This window comes from Tachysurus vachellii, chromosome 13 (assembly GCF_030014155.1).
Source record: "Tachysurus vachellii isolate PV-2020 chromosome 13, HZAU_Pvac_v1, whole genome shotgun sequence".
Classification (NCBI taxonomy): Eukaryota; Metazoa; Chordata; class Actinopteri; order Siluriformes; family Bagridae; genus Tachysurus; species Tachysurus vachellii.
In genome coordinates, this window is record NC_083472.1 from 9,151,462 (window position 1) to 9,174,686 (window position 23,225).

At 36.4% G+C, this 23,225-nt stretch overlaps 1 protein-coding gene across 2 annotated transcripts in view; it reads right to left on the reverse strand.

Moving 5' to 3' along the window:
- Positions 1-23,225, reverse strand: part of pcdh11 (protocadherin 11) — a 199,480-nt gene that overhangs the window by 162,180 nt on the left and 14,075 nt on the right. Inside the window, exons 3-4 of one of the 2 annotated variants that reach the window (XM_060885675.1) lie at positions 19,322-21,808; positions 6,904-9,314 (exon numbers count right to left, since the gene is read on the reverse strand). In XM_060885675.1, coding sequence (XP_060741658.1) covers positions 9,231-9,314; positions 19,322-21,808 — 2,571 coding nt within the window. In that variant the 3' untranslated portion in view covers positions 6,904-9,230. Of the gene's footprint in view, positions 1-6,903; positions 9,315-19,321; positions 21,809-23,225 lie in introns of those variants that run through there. The other variant, XM_060885674.1, reaches the window with a different exon arrangement.

The window sequence follows — 23,225 nt, forward strand, 5'->3', positions numbered from 1 at the left end:
GAGAGCTGACAGAAAACACATGAATTTGTAAAAGCAAAGCAGCTAAACTTAGTTTTATATATTATACATTCTGTTTGAAAAATATCATACCAACGACTAAATGTGTGATAAATCACTTGATTAGAGCTCTAGAAACAGTGGTGACTAATTCATATGAGCATATCAGCCAGCCATATCATCCATTCAATAAATATTAATCTACATAAAAACCTCATGAATAATCCATATATTTAAAATTCTACTAAAAAATAATTAGCTTTAAAAGTACATTAAATAAACGTTGCCATTTCACAGACAATGGAAAACCCATGTTCCATTGTTTTGCTTATCTTTCTAAATATTATAAGATTGTGAAGCACTGCCACATTTTGGTCCCATAGAGTTATTATTGCAACTTGAGCCCAAAAATTAGAGCTCTAACAAGAGATAGTAGAAGTCCATTGGGGCAGGAATCACATTGCCCCATGCTCGTGGGAGGAGCAGTATACCGAGCTGCCAAATTGGGTTAGTATAAAAACAGTGTGTATATAAGTGCATGCAGTGTGGATGTGATGTACACAACTATTTCATTGTACAATATATTGTAAATACTGGGAGATGGAAAGGGGGATGATGGAGCTCATATTGTACGTTCAACAAAATGTGTGTGTACCGCTGACCTTCTATCCCACGCAAAGTCTGAGAAAAAAAAGAAGTAAAATCTGTCTCTCTTTTTCAATGCCCAATATTTTTGGGCTAATTTCAGTTTTGTGTGCGTGTGTGTGTGTGTGTGGTTTTTGAGATTAAACAGGCTTGAAATGTTGCTGAAATCTGGCAAGCTTTGTTAAAGGTGCTGCTGTTGAAAAGGGCCTCAGCTCTACTTACTGTATAGCATTAGAGTAAAGAAAGGATGCAAAATCAAGACAGGATATCAAATATTCAGTGGCAGTGACACTGAGTGAGATACATCAGGACCTCATGATGGATGTTTTTTAACTTGTGTAAGTAAAGACTTTAATAACATGTCATTTCATCAGAAACAATAGCGAGATCAACATCTTACAGAATTCGTGTAAATTTCTAAAAAAAAAAACCTAGCGGTCTCCAGTCAGGAAACTATCCTAGAGAACAAATCTGCCAAAAAGAAAGAAATAAACAAAATAAAAAATAAATAAATAAAATAGAGCAAAAAGCAAGCTCTCTGAATTGAATTTTGATCCCTTGTTTGAGTGAAATGTATTTCTTCAATGGCTTCCGCACAAATAACACTCTCCCAGTTTCATTTAAGAGTTTGTCATCCTAAAGAGGTCTATCTTTTAGAGAACAGAATACATCTGCAACCTCTTGATCCTTAATCTACATGAGTGACAATCGTGTTCAAAAGCAATCTGTAATCTCTGCAGTTCGCCAACAGCTAAAGCGAGGATTTTGTGTTCTCTAATGTCAACCCTGAGGTAAAAGCAGAGTTTTGGTCTATGGAATTTATTTTATTTTATTTGTTTGTTTGTGTGTGCGTGTGTGTGCGTGTGTGTGTGTGTGTGTGTGTGTGTGTGTGTGTGTGTGTATTTTCCCCATATCTGCAGTCAGTGTTTTGTAATAGCACTATGCTAGAGCGCATATGTCAAGTGACTGGAAAAAACAAAATCCATATTTATGAAGAACTGTTGATTTATTATATCCGCGGGTGTCGTTTGTATATTTGTATAACCTATCACATAGCAATTGTATGGAAATCAATGCAGCTTAAAATAGTTTTTGCATTGTTTTCTAAATGAATTTTTAAATTGCTGCATCAGTTAACCAACTCAGTTTTGAGAAGCACTTGCTGATTGTTGTGCAGACAAAGGTACACTACAGCGGTAGAGAAATGATTGAATTATTCAGTTTGGCAGAGTTTTGGCATCACTAGGTTGCAGCATTGCCCTGAGTGCCAGAAAAAAAAAGGAGTGAGATTCTTCCTGCTTCCTGCACTGCTACACACAGCATGCATAAATAGCTCTACCTCAACCATCAGCAAAGCTTTGAGGCTTGAGCCCATTACTCTCAGTCCACAGTAACTGCTCTGCTAATTCCCCGATGCATCCGATCATTTATAACAATGAACAGCTTTGCCCGGTCTACAAAACCCCTGGCCCTGTTCCGCCACGTTTGTGTTGTGTAACACAAATGATACAGGATCAGATCAATATGAATTATGTATATGATATCAGGACATGTGTTTTTTTGTGCTGTTTTCAGCACTTGAATAACGGACGCCTGTTTCCAGTCATGTTTTATCATTCTGGACCGCCCAATTTATTCATTCATGATCTCACTCAGGTTATACTGTAATGGCTATCTGCTCGAGAGGAAGGTTTTTAAACACTGGGAGTAAACAGATGTCCTCTTTATTCCACTTACTTGTTTCTTTGCATTTACTTATTAGCACATGTTCATTTCACGCTAACCTTAAAACTGTTTAGAAATCAAACACGGAGCTCATCCGACTACGTTTGTTAAGTCTTGGGATTTATTCTGACATTAAACTAGTATATACTATCTTTTTATGCACAAAACTACAGTTATCTTAAAAGTGGATTTCAATTGACTGCCAGTGCAATCATTTGAGTGCACACATTAACATTTTCAAGGTTGCACAGTGTGGCTAAGCGGTCATGGCTAAGCAGCCTCCTCCATTATCTGAGCCATTACATTATAGGCTTCATTAATCAGTCTCCTTATCAGCACTTGCTTATTATGAGTGCATGTAAAAAGATTCGGCAGAACTGGGCTCTGCATATTACATGCACACCATCTGACGATGAAAGCTTATACATGGACCTTATAAATAATGCACTGGCATGTCAGCGATGGAACATCCGACTAGCTTTAAGCCACTGGCACTTGGGCAACTGTTGGATTGACTCTGAAAGTCACCTTACGGTAGATAAACCACCGATCATTTGTTCTGTTCTCTTGTAACACTATATCCAATACAAGGATGAAGAATAATATTGGGAGATTACATATCTTCAGGAAACTCCCCAACCCCTCAAAAAAAAAAAAAAAAAAGGAGAGAAAGACAGAGACTGAGAAAGAGAGCGAGAGAGAGAGAGAGAGAGAGAGAGAGAGAGAGAGAGAGAGAGAGACTGTGAGAGAGAGAGATTTGCCAGAACCCCAGATGGAATCCAATCTGGACTAAGACAGAATTTTATTATTATTATTATTATTATTATTATTATTATTATTATTATTATTATTATTATTATTATTATTATTATTAACATCATTTTTTTTCAAAATGCAATCAATAGTGAGTTCTATAACATAATTATTAACATTGATAATAATAAAAATAATAATTATAAGAAGTTGAAATAAAATAAAGATACATTAAATAAATAATAAATAACAATAAAGTTGTTATCATTTTAGGATGGAATTTTCTTTCTTTTTCCCTTGAGCTCATGTGATAAAGTGCTATTTGCACACTAGCACTTACAGTTCACATAATACAAAAACAGCCATGAGCTGGTTGATGAGAGAGAGACAATTTCAGGTTTACGTTTAGCTATTAAAAGCAGGCTGACATTTGCACACCCTATTCCAAAAAAAGAAAAGAGATGAGCGTACACAACGTCGACCATGTGCACTATTTTCTCTAATCACCAAGGACACATTTCCCTCAAGGGAAATGATTAGCTCTCCAGTCGCGCATTATAGAGTAACTTTGATAAGCAATTAAATTGTTTCCCATTGCTCCTTATCCAGCCCACACCGACCATTGAAGAGCAGCTATATCAGGACAATGCACTTGTTCTGAGAATTACTGATAAATGCAGGACACAGATGTCACTAAATTGTAGCTTACAAACCACCTTTTAAAAAGTTGCTGCATCAATCAAAAGCAGCTCCACAATGGCAGACATGCAGAATAGAGCAGAGGTAAAGTGCATTTTTAAATGCTTCTAAATGAACTGAAATCTACTCTGTCTAATAACAGCAACAGTGCATCAGCTAACCACTGCAGAAGACTTTTTTATGTGTTAACAGTAACTCATAGTGTAAATATGTGGAATATTGTGTAGAATGATGTAGGCTTGGTTCAATGCCTATGATATCTTTCATACCTGTAGGTGTTAAACCTTTGTGATGTTTGAAGGAAAATACAATAAATTTATTAAGAACAAATAGGATCCTGCTTAACTTATTCGACCCGAGGTCTATTTTTGAGCATCTTGCTTGAAAACGACATGGTCAAATTAAAATGAGTATATCTCAAAAACGAGAAGGTGTATTCCAATAATTCTGGTAGATAAGATAAGTATATACAGTATATTATATTCGCTTCATGAAGTATTTGGACATTCTAAGATAAGATGCAAACTATATGTCTGTCTGTCACCCAATGAGTATGAGGTTCTCTTTGAGTCTGGTTCCTCTCAAGGTTTCAACCTCTTCCTCCTCTAAGGGAGTTTTTCCTCACCACCGTCACTTCAGTCACCTCAGGCTTATTTATTAGGGATAAACACAAACATTTTAATATAAGTCGAATATTAATCTTGGACTTTTTGTATTATATTAATCTTCGTATAATATTACATTTTTTTGCATTATGTTTCTTATGTTTCGTAAAGCTGCTTTGAGACAATGTCCATTTTTAAAAGAGCTATACAAATAAATTTGAATTGAATTGAATTGAATTCTATTTCCAGTTTATATTCTTTATATATTACCATATTATCATTATAATTCATAAAAATTTTTTTATTTGCTCCTGGTTTTGTACGTTTTGTTCATAGAATGTTCATCCTTATACCGTTGGAATCTGCAGGCTCTGGAGGTGTTTGTAAAGTGTAATGGCCGATAGCTCACGTCAGTTTTGTTACGTACGCAATGTTTACCAATTTTTTTCTGCCTGCTCATTTAGCCGCTCGGTGTTGGAATTGTGTTTTGTTTAGATGGAAATGGTCTTTGTAGTCTTATAGCTAGGTTTCTTCTCATGCTTCTGCATGTGTAGATACATTCAGGCTTTTTATGCTTAAGAAAGGATTTATAATTTCTCTCTAAGGGAGGAAAGGGTTAAAAGTAAAATACTGTATAAATAGTCTGTGGTGCCAAAACTGATAGGTAAGGAATAAACCATACTGTACCTGGTGAGCTGTTACAGGAGAATAATCAACAGCAGTATGGTGTGATGTGTTACTACTACAAACCTCCCAGTTCCCAGTTTATTTCTCTTTTCCTTCTATTTTCCTTTTGCATCTTTAGGTTCATGTCAATTCTGTCCTGTTATTTTTGCTGGATATTTTTACATACCTAATCCAGGGACATGTCTAAATGATGACTACAGTTTGTATTTATGGTTCATTAAGAAGAGAATTTATTTATTTGCTAGCTTTACGTCTGCAAAAAACACAATTCATGCTCAGTATTTCTTTGGACTCTGGACACCTGAGATTTCTTTTCTTTTTAAGATATTGGACATTATGGGTTCCTATAGGAATTGCCTTATAGGACAAGATATAAATGTCCTGCTGGATGACTTTTACAGCATTTTAATATAATGTTCAGGTCTATATGAGAATTCAATGTCTTTAAGAATTGATGAAATTGAAGTTGTAAACATTTAATTTACCTGGAAAAAGCAGCACACAATTTTTTTAATTGTCAACATGGGGTGGGTAAGATTTAACTAAAACAAATTAACTGTTTAAAACTTGACTTATTACCCATTAATGACTAATACAGATTAAGAGTTTTACAGGATGGTTTCTTATGAAGTAGAACTTATATATTAATATAATATAACCTGTGTCTGCACTAGAATATGTATACAGTACATACAAACATACATACATACATACATACAAACATACACACTTTCCTCCACTGGAGCTATGAAGTCTTCATGTGCTTTACTTTTTCACTATAGTGATAAAATGTAGTATAAAAATGCTGAACATAATCAAGAACAAAATTTCATATAGTTAGCATTTTTAGCTATGGTTAATGTTGCGAAATACCCTGCAAAACAAGCTAGTTTTGATATGTTCTCTCTCTCTCTCTCTCTCTCTCTCTCTCTCTCTCTCTCTCTCTCTCTCTCTCTCTCTCTCTCTCTCTCTCTCTCTCTCTCTCTCTCTCTCTCTCTCTCTCTCTCTCTCTCTCTCTCTCTCTCTCTCTCTCTCTCTCTCTCTCTCTCTCTCTCTGTCTTTCTTAGTCGCTCCAAGTTACTCACATACCAAAAACTAAATTGCAGCTTTACCCCTGACTGATATGAAGTGCTGACGCTTCCAAAAATGCTAAATAAATAAAACGTCACCGTACGCATGCAACAATCTGCAGAGCTACAGTGATCTTACAAAATATTAACCTGACCTTATCAAATATATTACATTTACACTTACTGTAAAATACCATCTTTAATATGAAACTGGTTGCAAGGAAAATGTAACGGATGCTTAAATGTACTATTTGGGAAACTGACCTGCAATCAAAATATTTTTGATGATTACTGAATAAAGGATAATTAGGAGAGAAACATAAGTGTTATGTGTAAAAATAAGGCACCACACATGGCACTGATAATCCGGTGTTTCTACAAATTTTCTAATGAAGAACAGCTATTACTGTATGTTGTGTTTATTACCAAATCAAGTATATTAATGAAGTGGCACAATTTACGTCACATGGCACTTGATGGAGAAGCTGAAAGACAAAATGATTTGTACGATGCAAAAGACTTTAATAAAGTTTAGAAGCCCAAACATACATTAACAAAACATTTATATACAGTTGACACATTGGCAAATTAGAATACAAAGAAAAACGTAAGGTGCATATTGTACTTTACATTTGACAAGTGCTAATGTCCATCTCCCTCACACAATATAATAATAATAATAATAATAATAATAATAATAATAATAATAATAATAGCTCTTGATTTATTTTTTTTTAGAAAGTCAGGTAAATCTACCAATTTGTTACACAGTGCTACAGTTTATGTATGAGGCATACTGTTTTCTAACATCATAGAAACATATTCAATTCTGATTTAAGACATCTGACACCTCTGTCATGGAAAAAAAAGGTCAACACTTTGTGCCCGAAAGCTTCTCTACTTAATACCAAGGGAATCTATAGACCTTGGGAAATGATTCACTAGACTGCATTAAGGTGCCCTTACATCAACGTAGCTGTGGGATATTAAAAAGTTGTACTAGTCTTGTACAGACCTTAAATGTTACAACAAAAAAAAAATCAAACAAATAAAAAAATCTAATCACAGCTCACAGATGATCCTGGTTTTAATTTATTGCTTTCATATGTAAAGCTTGAATTGGTGATTCTTTTTTCTTTCTTTTTTTTTTTTTTTCTACACCATAAAGGAACAACAGTTTCTGTCTTGTTTCTTATGTGGAATAAATAGCAAGTCAGATTCAGAATAGCATGACACATTTCAGAGTACATACTCAACCTAAAGCTTAGCAAGTCTTATTATAGACTGCCTGAGGGTTGTCTATATGATAGCAAATAAATACATCTCACAGGTTATACTGACTCTGCCGCAGGATCTCTGACAGACAACAGATACAAATCTGACTCTTCTTCTACTCTCATATATGTATATATATATATATTTTAAAGAAAGTGTTTTTGTTTTTTTATTCTTGAAAATGTGGCAAATGTGGAATGAAAGACACAGCTGTCGAACCCTGTGTCACAGTGATACATCAGCGATACCACAGTGATCATGTCAAATCATGCATTTACTATTGACTTGCATGGGGATGGCGTCAATAGGTGAAGAACAACGGGGCAGCTGAAGTAAAGTGAAGAGGTATAGCATAATCATAGAGGTCATGGGGATAATGGACTTACTGCAACATCAGAAATTAGAAGTCAGTAGTTTTGTGAGCAAAACCCCTGAACGGGAGATTTAAAGAAAGAAAAGAAAAAGAAAAGAAAAATACTTCAGCACCCAGAACATCAAAGTGTTGCTGAACTGTCTAATTAAATCTAAAAAGTCTGTGGCAAACAAATCAATAAATATCCAAACAACAAAGACTGTGCTGAATTTATAGTACATGAACACATATCGAAATAGACATCCTGTACATAATTATTTTACACTGTTAAAAAATTTAGAACCCTTTAAGGATCTTCTGTTGCCCCTCTGGGGAACCCTTAAAGCTAAAACCCTAAAACCCTACAACAAAGTGTGTCCCTTTCCATGTAGAACCGTTATAAGGTTAGAATAAAACAATAAATATGTAGATTTAAAATCATTTGATATCTTTTTTTTTTTTTTTTTTTAAGATTAAAAAGTAATTAACAGTGTTTGAACAATTTTGTTTAATTTGAACTTTAGCAGCAGTCTTTGGATAATAATTCATTACTGAAGGGTCAGTGGTGGGTTTAAATATCAGGTGAATCTACAGAAGTGACTGTATACAGCAGGAAGGTTTTATACCATTTTCTATTTTAGAACGTACTAAATTTCACGAATGAGGTTTGTCATGTTCATGAGCATTTTAAGATAGTAAAATATTAAACAGTCAGTAATTCAAAGTAAATATCTTGTAAAATCCAGTATTTTTTTTTAGCAGGTTGTGAAGCCTACGTGATCCACAAAGTGCAAGACAGGTTGGTACAAGTTAAAATTCAAGTTCTAGGTACGAAGAAGAGATTGACGTACGACAGTCTTACACAGTTAAATATATAACACTGATACAGAAACTAGGTTTAAGGGTTTATTGATTATTAAGGGCTCTTAGCTTCACAAACAGGGTTCTACTTGTAATCCTGAAAGGAAACCCCTTTGCTGTAGAGTCGCGAAATAGAAATTCTAAGGTGGGGGTTGGGGGCAATTGAAGAACCGTTAAAAAGGTTATACATTGTTTTAAAGTGTACATGCCATGTGAGTGAACAGGGTAAAAAAAAAAAAAAAAAAAAAAGATATTTTCCGACGAGTTGTATTGTGCCTTCGTTAGGGAGGCTAGTAAGTGAGCACAAAAATGATTTAACAAAGCATCTCGAATTCTCCTACAAAATCACTAGCGGATATTCTGACAAGCTGAAAGCAGGCAACAAGATGTGTCTCAGTGAAAATAGCCTGGCCATCCTCTCCTCTCCTCTCCTCTCCTCTCCTCTCTCTAGGTCCTGTTTCAGGCTGCAGAACGTGTACATTATGCGATTGTTTTCCCCCTCTTCAGTCAGTGCCTTCCTCTCCCTCCCTCTCTTTCTCCCTTCTCTTTAGGATATGGCAGCTAGAGATTGATTTTTATCCTGTGGGAGCGAGTAGTACCTGTGCCACAGAGTGTGCCATAGAGTGGTGGTTTCAGTGCCGTCTCCTGTAATATAGAGAGACAGACAGATATAGGGAGAATTGTAGTTACAATAGCATCTGGGTAGCTGATCTGCAGCATGTACTGTGTAAGACGATATAATACTCTCTTTCTTTCTCTCTCTCTTCGCATATACATTCTTATGCATACATAAAGAGAGAGAAAACATTCTTCAAGGTGCAGATAATGAAGATATTGTGTTTTTTTTTGTTTTATGTTTTATGATGTCAGTTTTGCAGATTTACCTTGAAGAATGCTGCACAGTGCAATTAGCTAGACTGATCGGTGCATGCAGGTATTATATATATATCTCCAATTAATCCAGATTTATTTTTACATCCACCACACTACAGCATCACTCATTCTTTGATGATATCAGGAACAGTGTAAATTTGTTTTGTTTTTTTATTTATTCCCACATGATAGTTAGTAAGAATCACAAACTGCTTGATAATGAGCTTATTAGCAAAGAATGTGGCTACATCTTTTTTTTCTTACACTTTTCTGTCATAAAGCTCACATCATTCATTTGCTTCTAAACCCCGATAAGACTGATGAGGTGATAGCCACGTTTTGTTTCACGTTACACTAGCTCGTGTTTGGAAGTTACTCTTCATTCAAGTGTAGAATTTTGCAATCTCAAAATGACACATATTGTGTTTAAAGGGTGTCATGTTTTTTCCACTGCTCATGTCAAAAAAATCAACTCTTCCCTTCAGGTAAGATCTCCCTAATGGAGAGCAGACCTGGTTTTGTATGAAACCATGGCTTTCTGAGAAAACAAGAAACAGTTCACTTAGGGAATGTCACTCATTCCAAATAATTTGGTGAATATTTTCTCCTTCTTTCAACAGAGAGTGGATCTCTCGCTACACCCGTCTAATTTGCTTTCAGTGTGAAAAATGCCTCTGCCTGAGCTGTGTCTTGCAACATTTACAGCAAAAAAAAAAAATTTGCTTCTGAGAAAGAAGACAGCCTTGAGATGGACTGGTGAAGCACATAAACTGCAATACAAAGACCCATATACAGAGTACCCAGCCTCTTACTCTCATTAGCTGAAATTGTGGTGCTCCCACTGGTCACAAGCAGATTTTTAGTCTACAGACCACTACAGAATAGTGTAGGCAGAACAGACCCAAGATGGATTTCATGCAGTGTGATATGAAATATGCGTGGGCACAGACCCCAAATGATTTCCTTGACTTTCCCTTTGTCTCAAATGCATCTCTCTGAGCTGAGTGTCGAGTACAAGTCATTATTGTGAGGCCCGAGCCACAAAAGCAAGCCTCACATCTTATAAAAATATGTTCTGGTGTAGAACTGCTACATTCCACGGCCGGCAGGATAGTATCCTGGGCTATAGCCTGTTTACTAGGAGTCAAGAAACTGAATATAACATTGCCAAAGTGGCTCTGTACCACAGACAATACTGTAGATAATCAGCAGGTAACCAGCGTAGGTACTATATTTTATCCATACACACTCATTGCCATGCCAACATAAGACAGACACTTGCTTCCTGAGATGAATACAGACCAGCACATCCAGGACTGCAGGTTTGAACGTACTACATATGTAATCTAATTGTTCGGGTTATATTAAACTGAGGAAATTCAAGATTAACCTTTGCTTAACCTTTTTTTTAACAGTATACTGGCAATAAATAAACTTATCAGACATTTTCAATCAGTATAAACAAACAAATTATTTTATCTTATATTTAAATTAGTCAGGACATTTATGTTACTATCCGTGTCAGATGTTTGTACCACTGTTGGGATAACCTTACACAGAATTTTAATGGTTGAAGCTATAATTATAAACATTTGTACGGTGAAAAATAACTTTTCTCTGAATCTATTGCCTAGTAGGCTCAGGAAAGACAGAAATACTTATGACAAACTAAAAATTCTTAAAGCTTTCAGTGTCTTTTAGTGTTTTCATATGAGCCACTGTCGAATGTGACTTGAGAAAGTTGACCTACTTGAATGCTGAACTACTTTCAAACTAAAACTAAAGCGTAAATTCCATTTTTTGTTCTCAAGTTAAAAAAAAAATTGTTAAACTCAATAGGATTCCAAGAATAAAATATAAAAATTAACTGGATTTAACATAAATGTTGCTCTACAAGAGCAGTAATGCTTCTGCTACCTTACACCTCATGGATCCCTAGTTGAATCCCAAACTCTACTTACTGTCTGTAAAGTTTCACATGTTCTCTCTGTGTTCATGTTAGTTTCTTCTGGGCTTCATCTCTAGTTTCCTCCCACCTTTCTATAGACATTATATATGTCAGTAGGTAGTGTTTTTGCTCAAAAATGCCTCTAATTGTGTGTGTGAATGTGTGTATTGTGCGTTGGACTGTGTGATAGACGGCCATGATCATCCAGAGTATATTCCTGCAACCCTCTCCCTGAAGATGAAGAATGAAGAACCGACAGCACTGTGTGGATAATTTAGAAAGCTTTACCGGGGATTACCAGGTGTACATAATTGTAGTCATACTGTATATAATTAATACATACTTGATTAATGTGGAAATAGGAAGAAACAATTAGTAATATTTATAGCAGGTTTAAAGGACCTCGATTGTGTTTGTTTTAAAACAAAGCAGTCTTCCTACCTGACCAATTTGTTAGAATTGAGAATTGAGACAAGTGTTAAAATATTCCACACTTGGTATTTAAAACTAAATGTCTTGAAGTTGCTAGATACTTAACCCAGCCCACTATCTCTTCATCCTGAAATCAGATAATGAGAGCCAAAATGAGAAGAAAGCTTATTAGCTGACCAGGCAAGAGCCACAAACCTGTCAAGAAAAACCACTACAGAAGCCAAATAGATTTTGAAAGCACACAATTACTTCTATTGGCCAGAAACATGACAATGTGTGGAACTTTTCTTGGTAGAATCTGAAAAAAAAAAAACACGGTATCGCCAGACTAATGAAAACCAGTCTGAGATGATGCAGAGCAACCAACGTCTAAAATCTTCTCCAAATGCAACCATTATCAGATAACTGCTCTAAAAAAGTATTTGATAGGGATAATTTCCAATAAAATTGAATGAATCATTTTCTGAGACAGAGACAATAGATGCAATTATTTCTCTCTTGGGGTCAAGGCGGGATTATTCGCATATTGCACAGGGCAAGAATGCAGGTTGCATCAGCCAATATGTGGAGAATTAATGCATCTGGCAACTAACAGGAATTTCAAGTTGACCTTGTACATTAGAAAACATCACTGTTGATGGCATGTGATAACTACATATAAGTTGTAGCATGGAACAGTTCAAGAAGAAAATAAATTATTGACCCAATCCGTTTTTATAGGTGCAGCGTCTGATTGCATCACATCACATGGTTGCATTTCCATTTACTTTTTACAGCATTTGCAGAACATCTCCATGTTATTTCACATCTCAGCCACACAACTGTGCTAAGCAGAGGTACATTGTCAGAAACCCACTGATAGCAGCAGGTACTAGAAGCTGCAAGTCTAACATTAATGCTTGCTCAACTGAGATACCCGATTCAGACACAGCAGTGAATGTGAGCAAAGTGAGACAAAGAGCCTGGTCTAGCAGAAAAAAAAGAAAAGCAGAAATAACAGAAAGCATGTGGGGCCATGCGGTTGGAATCAAAGAGCCACCATGGAAGTGGAAGAAGAGGTAAAAGCGAGAACGCTACTAATTAACATTCAAATGAATATTCGGGGACGTATTCCTGATAAGCCTGAGCTGGATGTACAGACAATTTTCATTTCAGCTGACCCAGATGATGTAAAAGAAGCAGTCCTGTAGCCTTTAACAGTAATTCCAAAAAGAGTAACCAAATACCCAGCTTCTTTGAGTGACATTGGTACTGGGGGTAAAACACGTTCATTTACTAATGACTTTCATAAATCACTGTCATGTCAGTGTGAGGTTTGATCTCTTGCTTTTCCTGCAAACTGCTGTCAACACAAGCACATCTGGGTTCTTTATCTGGAGACATCCAGAGCCTATTCGTCTCACAAGCTTCTGTAATTGAGAACCACAAACACTGCATGCCTGCGTCGTTGCACTAATTTAGAGCTAAGGGTTCATCAGATGCTTAGGGGGACTATTAGTAGAAGCCTTGAGGTGTCTAGTTTTAAAAAAAATATATTAGTCCAGACTTTGATTTAAGGATGGTGATGAGCTTTTGGTCTTCATTGAGCAATTTTATTACTGGAAATAATTGCGCAGTTTGATCCCTTATCAAACACACACACACACACACACACACACACACACACACGGCCACAAATCAAGTGTAAGATCTTACTTATCATTTAGTGTCTATAGGGATTTCATTAGTTTAATGGGTGAAAATGTTATGGGGTCATTGGTTGTATCAGAACTTCAGAATATATCAAATATATATATAAAATATGTCAAATATATTTAAGTCACAGATTCAAATCCTGACATGTAACACTAACTAGTCAACATAATTTTTTATTTTTTTTTCGTGAGTGAGGAGAGATTCACAAAATCATGTACTGTAGGTGTAAACTGCAGTGAGATTTTTTTTTTTTATCAAAAATGACATCTAGATAATGAACTCTCAGAAAGGCCATAAGAAATTGTCTAGCAGATGAAGCACAAAAGGCTTGTGTCAAGCATGTAGCAAAAACATACCAAAAATCTCAGTAATGACCAGCTTTGGGAACCGTGCTATGTTGATTTAAAATACTACTAATGTCGTTTATTGTAAATGGGTTACATAGACCTGGAGGCTGTGAAGCAACTGTTCACTGCTTTCATTAACATTTTTCCGAGATACATTTTCCCAGTTTGAAAAAGGCACTCAGGTGTGAAAGATAGAAACAGTCCAATGACTCTGATGCTCAGCAAGGAGGAAAGCAAAAAAAATAAAAAAAATAATTAATCTTCAGTATAGTTTCTAACCTAACATACACACCATTCCCAAGACCCACAAAATACCTCCTTAGTGTTAATGACCTTCCAACAAATTCACTCTGTTCTGACTCTGAAGCGTTACAGTAAAGACTAGAGGTGTACTGGTGGGGTTTTTTGTTGTTGTTGGTTTTGTTTTTTTTTGTTTTGTTTCGTTTCGTTTTGGATTTTTCATAATGTATTCTTATCTTACTATACCTGCTAGTGTCCAGTGTTTAGAAAGTATGTTATGAATGTATTCCCATGAAGTGTGATGTTCAGCTTCCTTTATTATATATACAGTATATATACTGTATATATATAGAGCAAAGACATGGAAGAGGGTCATCTCTTCCATTGAGAGACTAGGGCCAATTATGCTGTCTTGAAATCCACAGGTGGCATCGTAAGAACATGAGCTCATGATTTCCCAAAAATAGGGTGAAGACTACTATTGAGACCAGAGTCTACAATTTAAGGCTGAAACTGACAGTGACAATGTTGAGACATTGCTGTTTGAAAATGAATGACATAGATAGTGAAGTGTTTATAAAAAACAATAAAAATATAAAAGCCCTAGTGTTTATGGAAAATATCAAGTAAAGACTATTCACCATTGGTTTTATGAGATATATATATATATATATATATAATATATATATATATATATATATATATATATATATATATATATATATATATATATATATATATATATATATATATATATTTAATTTGCTCAAAACTGATGCATTACATTAATGTGACACTGAATTACATTACCTCAATATGAACATCCTTTCATTTCCTGAAATCCTTTTACCTTATCAGCCGGTGCTGTATTATTCACTGCTGTGGATTTTTTTTTATTCTGATTTATTCAACACTTTCTATGTAAGAGTCCAAAATCTTTAAACTTATTTCTTCCTGTAAATGTACCTGAAATGTAAAAACTTCAATTTTCTCAAAACATCTGCTCATTACTCTATTGTGGCTTCACATGAGATTGATTTAAATGCGTTTCACCAGGTAATTGGCTTGAGATATGTAGGTGTCAAGAGAGAATGAAAGAATACTAATTGCTAATTGTAAGGAGAATAAGAATTATCGTGTGTATACGTATATACACACGAGAATGACTTGTTCCTTCAAGTACATGCATTTCCGCCAGTAAGACGACCAATAAGATATCACTGTCAGAGCATGAATCATACACTTCCTCAGTAAAGGTAGGTGAGCTATATTTAATGACACTACAAGCCTCAAGAAACTGAAGAGCAGAGAATATTTGCTTTTCGGAAGATTGATGTACTTTAGTGTATTGGAGATAAAATTTGTCAGTACAATGATGATCAATCATTAAAATTGTACAATATATAGATTGCCGAAAGATCTTGAACGATGTTTAAAAACTGTGTTCCTGTTTGAAAATCAAGGCACCTCTGAATCATGTTGAGAATCCAAATTTAAGTGTATAAATAAATAAATTATTTATTACTACATATGCCGAAGAGCAAATTCTGTGTGAATTCTGTTCATTTTTATAGAATGCTGGTTGAATCATGGATCTTGATCAAATAAATACAAATAAATAAATCAACTAAATGCTCGGTGTTGTGCAAACTGCAATAAATCCATAAATCCACTGTTTTTAAGAATAGATTTAATATGTGAAGCATTCTCTACTAACACAAGTCACAAGAGGTTAGTATGGGAAATAAACTGACCTCTGCTATAGACCTAGCCTGAATATATAGGTCAAACAAAGATCTTATTGGATTTTATTCTACTGCATATTCATAGCTCTGTCTGAGAACAGTCAAGTAGCTCGGTATTTATTTGATCTTCCACAACCAAAAGTGTGTGTTCTAACCGAAGCTCTTCTATCACCAGGGGTATTGGCCTCAAACTCATCGGCTCTGAACCAGGAGAGCAGGATATAAAAGAGATGAGAGTGAGATGAGTATGAGGAAGAGAGTAATAGAAAGAGAAACTCATGCTGCACTGAGTCTACTGTAGCAAATGGACCTTTTACAGTACTATAAGCCATATGGTCCCTTTGATTTTGACAAGCATTCCTCTTTAGTCATCGCACACTTAAAATTGGTTTAAAATCCACTTGATTTTTATCTCTTAATATATTCTTAAATGAAACAAGTTATTTGTCCTGTTTTTAGCAATGCTAAATATTTGGCTACCTAGTAAACTACCTCAAAATATACCATAACGTTAAACACCGTGCATGCGAAAAACACTGTGTGTCTTTTGTAAGCCAAATGGTTCTAGCATTATTTTTATGTAGGTAACTTTAAAATAGTTTAAACACACAGGTGTTCGAAAAACGCAAACAACAAATGAAGATGTCTTGCCATCGCCAGCTTTGACTCATCACACAATGACACAACTCTATTTTCCAAAGATCCTCAATCTGATGATAAATTACAGACACCGTCAACTGATTTGTTACGTAAACCATGAAATACTAATCCTGTAGATCTTGTCTCAATCATGCAAATCCCTTTTAAATCACAGACATTCTCCTGCTAAGTGCAGTGTCTTGTTCCTCTATTCTGCCAGCGATGGCTCTTCTGATTGACGTTCTGGTTCTGCATAGTTTACGAGTTTGCTCTAGCTTAATGTCTTTTGTTTGTCGATTGCCGTCAAGCCTGCCTGACTTTGCTTCACTCTTTTGGATCCTTAGCTTGATCTTTTAATAAACCTGCTTTTGCATCCTGTGTGATCTTCTGACAGAGGTTAAAAACACAGAGACATACACCACAGCCTATGTATATGGAAATACAGTATACAGTGCTTGGCAAGAACGAGGAGAAAAATTAAGTGCCATCAACCGCTACTTTCAGATCTATCACTTCCATGTATACATACTTCAAATTATGGAATACTACATATAGGACACAATAGGACTACATATAGGATGCAAAATAGCTTTATATATTGTGCACAATTTCAACAAAGTAAATGGGAAATTCTTGGTTTACCTTTTTACGTCAAGTTTAATCAGCTAAGTCAATATAATGGCTTAATAATGACCTTCCTTGCAGGTTGTTTCTCTTGAGAAGCACCATTAAGCTCAATGTGGCATTTGAAACATACCAGAAGATTTGAACCTGTGGCTACATTACAGAGAAAATGGAATGCGTTCTATATATTTCTGTCTATTTATTACAAAAATACATTTGTTTAATTCATTAAATTCTGAAACAATATTTAAAATCTCTAAGTTTCTGCATGTTTCACAATGGCTTGACAAACCTAAAGTGAATTATGAAGAGAAATAATATGTAATTAAGTATTCTGACCATGTAAGTAGGTTTATGTATAATGCACCGTGGCAGAGCATTGCTTTTAGTCACATTCGAAAAGAAATGCTGATGGCGAGAAAGGACTATTAGCTGCGTGTGGGTGTCACCTTAAATCATCATGCACATAATACTGTATGTCTGAGTAAATTTGCAAGGAATATGTGGAGAGGGATTTTCTGCATTATGGACAACCGTTAAAGAAAACAAAACAAACATGGTGAGGAATACAGAACAAAAATCCTTAAAAATATTAAAGTCTGAGGAGATGTGAAAGCAAAAAACAAAACAAACAAACTATATATATATATATATATATATATATATATATATATATATATATATATATATATATATATATATAGTTTATATATTTTTTTAATTTATATCAATATTTTCATTTGCCTTCCACATACCTGGGTTCCTGGAATAAGAATTGAACTGATAATGTTGCAGTAGAAAATGGCTTTGAAATTAGACAATATTTCAAAGACTCTCTAAAAAAAAAGAAAAGAAAAGAAAAATGGACTTCCCTGTAACCTATTGTGAATCTGCTTCTTTATTTAAGTCTTTGAATTGAAAAAGCTTTGCATTCACCTTGATCTTTTTGACCCGCAATTTCACAGCTCAGTATTTGTCTAAGGCAGGACCTGTCGCTGCAAGGCCACCTCCCCATCCAGCCCGGATTTCCATTTATTTCCCTTGTCTACATATATTTATAAGCCACTTTGCATTTGGCACATATCAGGTCTCATAAACTAGAATATACCAGTATTCAAATGAACATGTCTGTTAATAATGCTGGTGCATCACCACTGAGACAGCTTATATAATAAACTGTTTTGAATAGTAGTGGAAAAAAAAAAATACACTTCCATCTACGTCTGTACGACTTTCAGCTGTAATTGTGAGAACTATTGCTTCGACCGTGTGCATCTGTACAGCTGTGCCTGTGGAATGCATCTCAATCTTTGATTTGATTTGCTGTCAAGCACACTTGGTTTTGACATGTCAATCATAATTGAACATTCAGTTGTTTCAGTGCTGAGACTTTTGTATGCCTAATAATCGCTCTTTAATATTGTAACCTCTCTCTCAAAGGAAGTAATACTCTTTAACTTTGATACTTTCACTGAATAACGTGATGAAATGTATCATTCCTCAAGTCCTACAGCTGGTGTTTAACCTAATCCATGACAGTTTGTCTAATTCTGTCTAGCTATGAATAGCTCAGCGTCTTTTCTTTTTTTAGCTTTTGATAAAAGCTCTAAGCCAAAAAGTACAACAGATGCCATCTCCTTAGGTGTAAGCATTTTTCCCAACAGCTTTCTCAATACATGAGAAATGGCAAGTCGTGGCCTAATGGTTAGAGAGTCTGACTCGTAATCCTAAGGTTGCGGGTTCGAGTCTCGGGCCGGGCACGACTGAGGTGCCCTTGAGCAAGGCACCGAACCCCCCAACTGCTCCCCGGGCGCCGCAGCATAAATGGCTGCCCACTGCTCCGGGTGTGTGTTCAAGGTCTGTGTGTGTGTGCACTTTGGATGGGTTAAACGCAGAGAACAAATTCTGAGTATGGGTCATACTTAGCCATATGTCACGTCACTTTCACTTTCAATACTCAATGCTGATGGGTGTTCGAGCTTTTGTGTGGTTGAACCCCTGCCCTTGCCCCTGCCAACCTCCACCCAGTCTCTTTCCAACATTAGTGCAGTTACATGAGAAGAACAAGCAGGAATTGTGAAGTGAATTAAAAAGAAAGTTGTGAATTACCTGTCGGGTGTGAATTTGCCCGGGTGCCGTAAAGCTCCCTTGACAGTTGCACTCTGAGACACTGTAGGGGTCGGAGCTGCTGGAGGAGCATTTGGAGAGAGTGTCACAGCCAACTACGAATGTGTTGTCCAAGGGGAGTTCCTGAATGACATGGTGCTTCTTAGGAGCCACTGGTGTTTCTGGTTTGATCTGAAAGGTAGGCTGGGGAGATGCTGACTTGTAATGCTTGGCTAAATCAGGGCTGTCAGGTTTAAATGTGGTTGGTGTGGTGGCCCAATTATACTTTCCCATTGTCTGTTCCTCAAGCTCAACTGGAAGGTCTAAGGTGCCATTGATGTGCTCATGAGAAGGGTCTTCAGACTTGGATTCTTCGATAGTGACAAAATTCAGCAGCAAGCTCTTAGGAGACCTCTTCTTTTTCTTCTTCTTCTTTTTGATCTGCCGCCCTTCCTGGTTTGGTGATACCCACTCACCACTTTGCTTGCCCTTCTGAACAACTTTGTGCCTGGGTGTTTGCCGACAACGTACCAAAGCAGTTACAAATATCACCAATATGACAGTCATAGTCCCAGCAATTATGGCTATGACAACGATTACATAGCCATTGTTTTGAGGGATTACATCATTGTCCCCAACATTTCTGTCCAAGGGTGTCTCCATACTTTTGCGGACTTGCTCCTGAATAAATGTTGCGTTGGAGATGGTATCGTTCACAAACAAGTGAACAAGCGCAATTGCATGCAAGGGGTCTGGCTGTCCTAAGTCTTTGACCATTACGACCAACCTATGAAGGCCTTGATCAGCATTTACGATCTTCTCCTGCAGAGTAATGTTCCCTGTAATTTTGTCAATAGCAAAGAGTCCTCTTGGTGAACCTCCAATAATGCTGTACTGCAGCTCTGCATTCATGCCAGTGTCATTGTCAATGGCATACACTCGGGTCACCACAGAGCCAGGGCTAGTTGTGAAAGGGACTAGGTCATAAGAGTAATTGGAAGGTGGGATAACAAACACAGGCCGATTGTCATTAATATCAACAACATTTATGGTGACCTTGGCGTATGAAGTTGTCTGAATTAATCCTCCATCCACAGCTTTGACTATGAAGGTATAGGAACTTTGCTGCTCCCTGTCGAATGTGATGTTTGGTTTAATTACCCCAGTTTTAGGGTCAATAATAAAATTGTCCTTTCCATTTATGATTGAGAGGGTAACTACTGAATTATCACCAGCATCTGCATCTGTAACTGTAATCAAGCCAACTGTGCCATACAAAGGCAAGTTCTCAGGCACATAGAAATTGTACTCGGGATGGGTGAAGGCTGGACTGTTGTCGTTTTGGTCTTGGACAATTAGCTTCACAGTGACATTGCTTTGCAGAGGATTAGACCCGTTATCCTTGGCAATGACTGTAAATGAATAGGTTTCCTGTTTTTCTCTATCCAGTCTCTTGCTGACGGAGAGTATACCAGACCGTGGATCTATGTTAAACCCATCAGGTGCGTCTTGTCCAAGGGTATAAATAATAAGGGCATTAGAACCACTGTCTGCATCCGTGGCACTGATCTTTATCAGCTGTGTGCCAGGGTCATTGTTCTCTGGGATGGACAGCTGAACCTCCGGCTGGGGGAAAACTGGGGTATTATCATTTTCATCCTTGATTTTAATGAGGATCATTGCAGACGTGTTTAAAGGAGGTTTCCCTGAATCTGAAGCTACTATCTTAATTGCGTACTCCCGAGTAGTCTCGTAATCTAAAGGAGCCGCAGTTTCCAACAAGAATTGGTCATTAAAAACAGGCTTCAACCGAAAGGGTACGTCATGATCCGTGTAACATGTCACTTTACCATTAAGGTCAGCATCCTTGTCAGTCACTGTAATTAGAGCTATTTTTGTGTTTAGAGGGGCATTTTCAGACAAAAGTACTGTGCCATTTACAAGGTTTATTATATACCGAGTGTCGATGGATGGAACGTTGTCATTAATGTCTGTTACATTTACTATGACAGTAGCCCTTGAAGGTGTGGTGCTACCATCACTTGCCAAGACTATAAGCTTGTGGACAGGGTTAGATTCTCTGTCCAATGGCTGCTTGATCGTAATCAATCCAGTAGAACTGTCGATAGCAAAGTGCCGTCTGGATACCAAAGAGATTTGATTGCTAAAGGAAAAGTGGATCTGAGCATTGGAGCCAAGATCAGCATCAGTGGCGTGGAGTTGCGTGACTGATGTCCCCATAGGGGCATTTTCTGGCACGTTTACCTCCACCTCAGTGTCCTTGAACACTGGCCGATTGTCATTTACATCGGAGACAGTAACCTGGAGGATGGCTGTGCTGGACTTTGGAGGTGTGCCACCATCTTCCACTTTGATTTTCATCACAAACGTGTCCTTGGTTTCTCGATCCAAATTTTGTTGGACTATGAGTTGGGGCCACTTGTCTCCCTCTGGAGTTTCAATGATGTCAAGGCCAAACTCGCTTACACTCTAAAAGAGATAGAAAACAATAAGTTTGTGAATAAACTGCTTACTGACTTAAAAATATGCAAATTCATGTGTATGTCTAAAAGCCTATTTTCTTAAATACCCTGGTTGTATCACATAATTTTATACCCACATAAAGCATAACCCTGTACCTCTACAAATATAAAAACTGTCTTTTTTTTGCTTTAAATAGATGTTTATTCAGGCAGCAGCAACAAACCTTAAGGATAAAGTTCCTTAATCCTATTAGAAAGTGCACAAGGCCTTAAAATACTTAAAACATGCAGCCAGGGGATAGGATCCACTTTTAAATGCTTATGCAAACCTGATTTGCAAACCTGAAAATGCTTATAGAATATATAGAGTATGCGCATTATGAGTATACTCATATAGAGTATGCGCATTACGTTTTGCACTTTGCTCTCTTTTTCTCTCTGAGTTAACCAAGTCCAAAATATGGTAAACAATCAAGACAGTTATGATGAAACAAGGAAAACTGGACGGAATTAAATTTTTATTCCGTATTTGCTCGCCTAAATATAAACTAATGCAGAAATTGCTTTTGAAGTCATTACAACACATCTGTTTATTGAATGTTATTTTGAAGCATTTGCATTTCCCCCATGCTTTTAATCATTTTTATATTATTCGAGAGATTTAGCTGATGCTGATGCTCAATACATTATGTGTGCTGCAGTATAAAGCACTGTGCACACTGGCTTCTCAGCACACTGGCTTGTGCTACACCTAAAATAAGGCTTCACCTTTCAATTTTACCCTTTTTCAGCTTTTTATAAAGAGGTTGATGTAGTGAAGACAATACTTTCACTTTAGAGTACATAGAAAGACAGTTAAAAGAAGAATCCAAATAGATAAGCTTCTATTTTAAGTATGCTGTACTGTAGGACCACCATAAATTACAGTGCGGAAAAAAGACAAAGCTTTTAAAAAGAGAGCTTTTCTTAAAAGGAGGGTTAAAGCCTAAGCAAAATAAAATAGAAAAGAAAATGTAATCCCCATGAGAAGCCAGCTTTGACTGTTCAATGTAATTACCTTGCTTTTAAAACCAGCACTAATATTTATGATTACAGATCAAGCTACGTAAAGCTAAAAGCTGTCAACACATTCCCTCCTTTTTGAAGGTAAAGCAAAAGAGAATGACACGGGCAAACACAGCACTCAGTGTTAGCATATCTAAGAAACAATAAGTCTCTTTGAAGCATTTTCAGTCAGCAACACATTCATGCTGAACCTAAGAAAAAGCATTTACCGTTTGAGATAAGCTGCACATCACATTTAATGCTAGAAAAGATTATCCTGTTTAGCAAATATTTTGTCATGGCTGACATGGGAAAGTAGAAAGGTGGAAAAAAGAGGGGAAAGAATTTAAATGCCAGACCCAACTAGAATTTTTGGAATT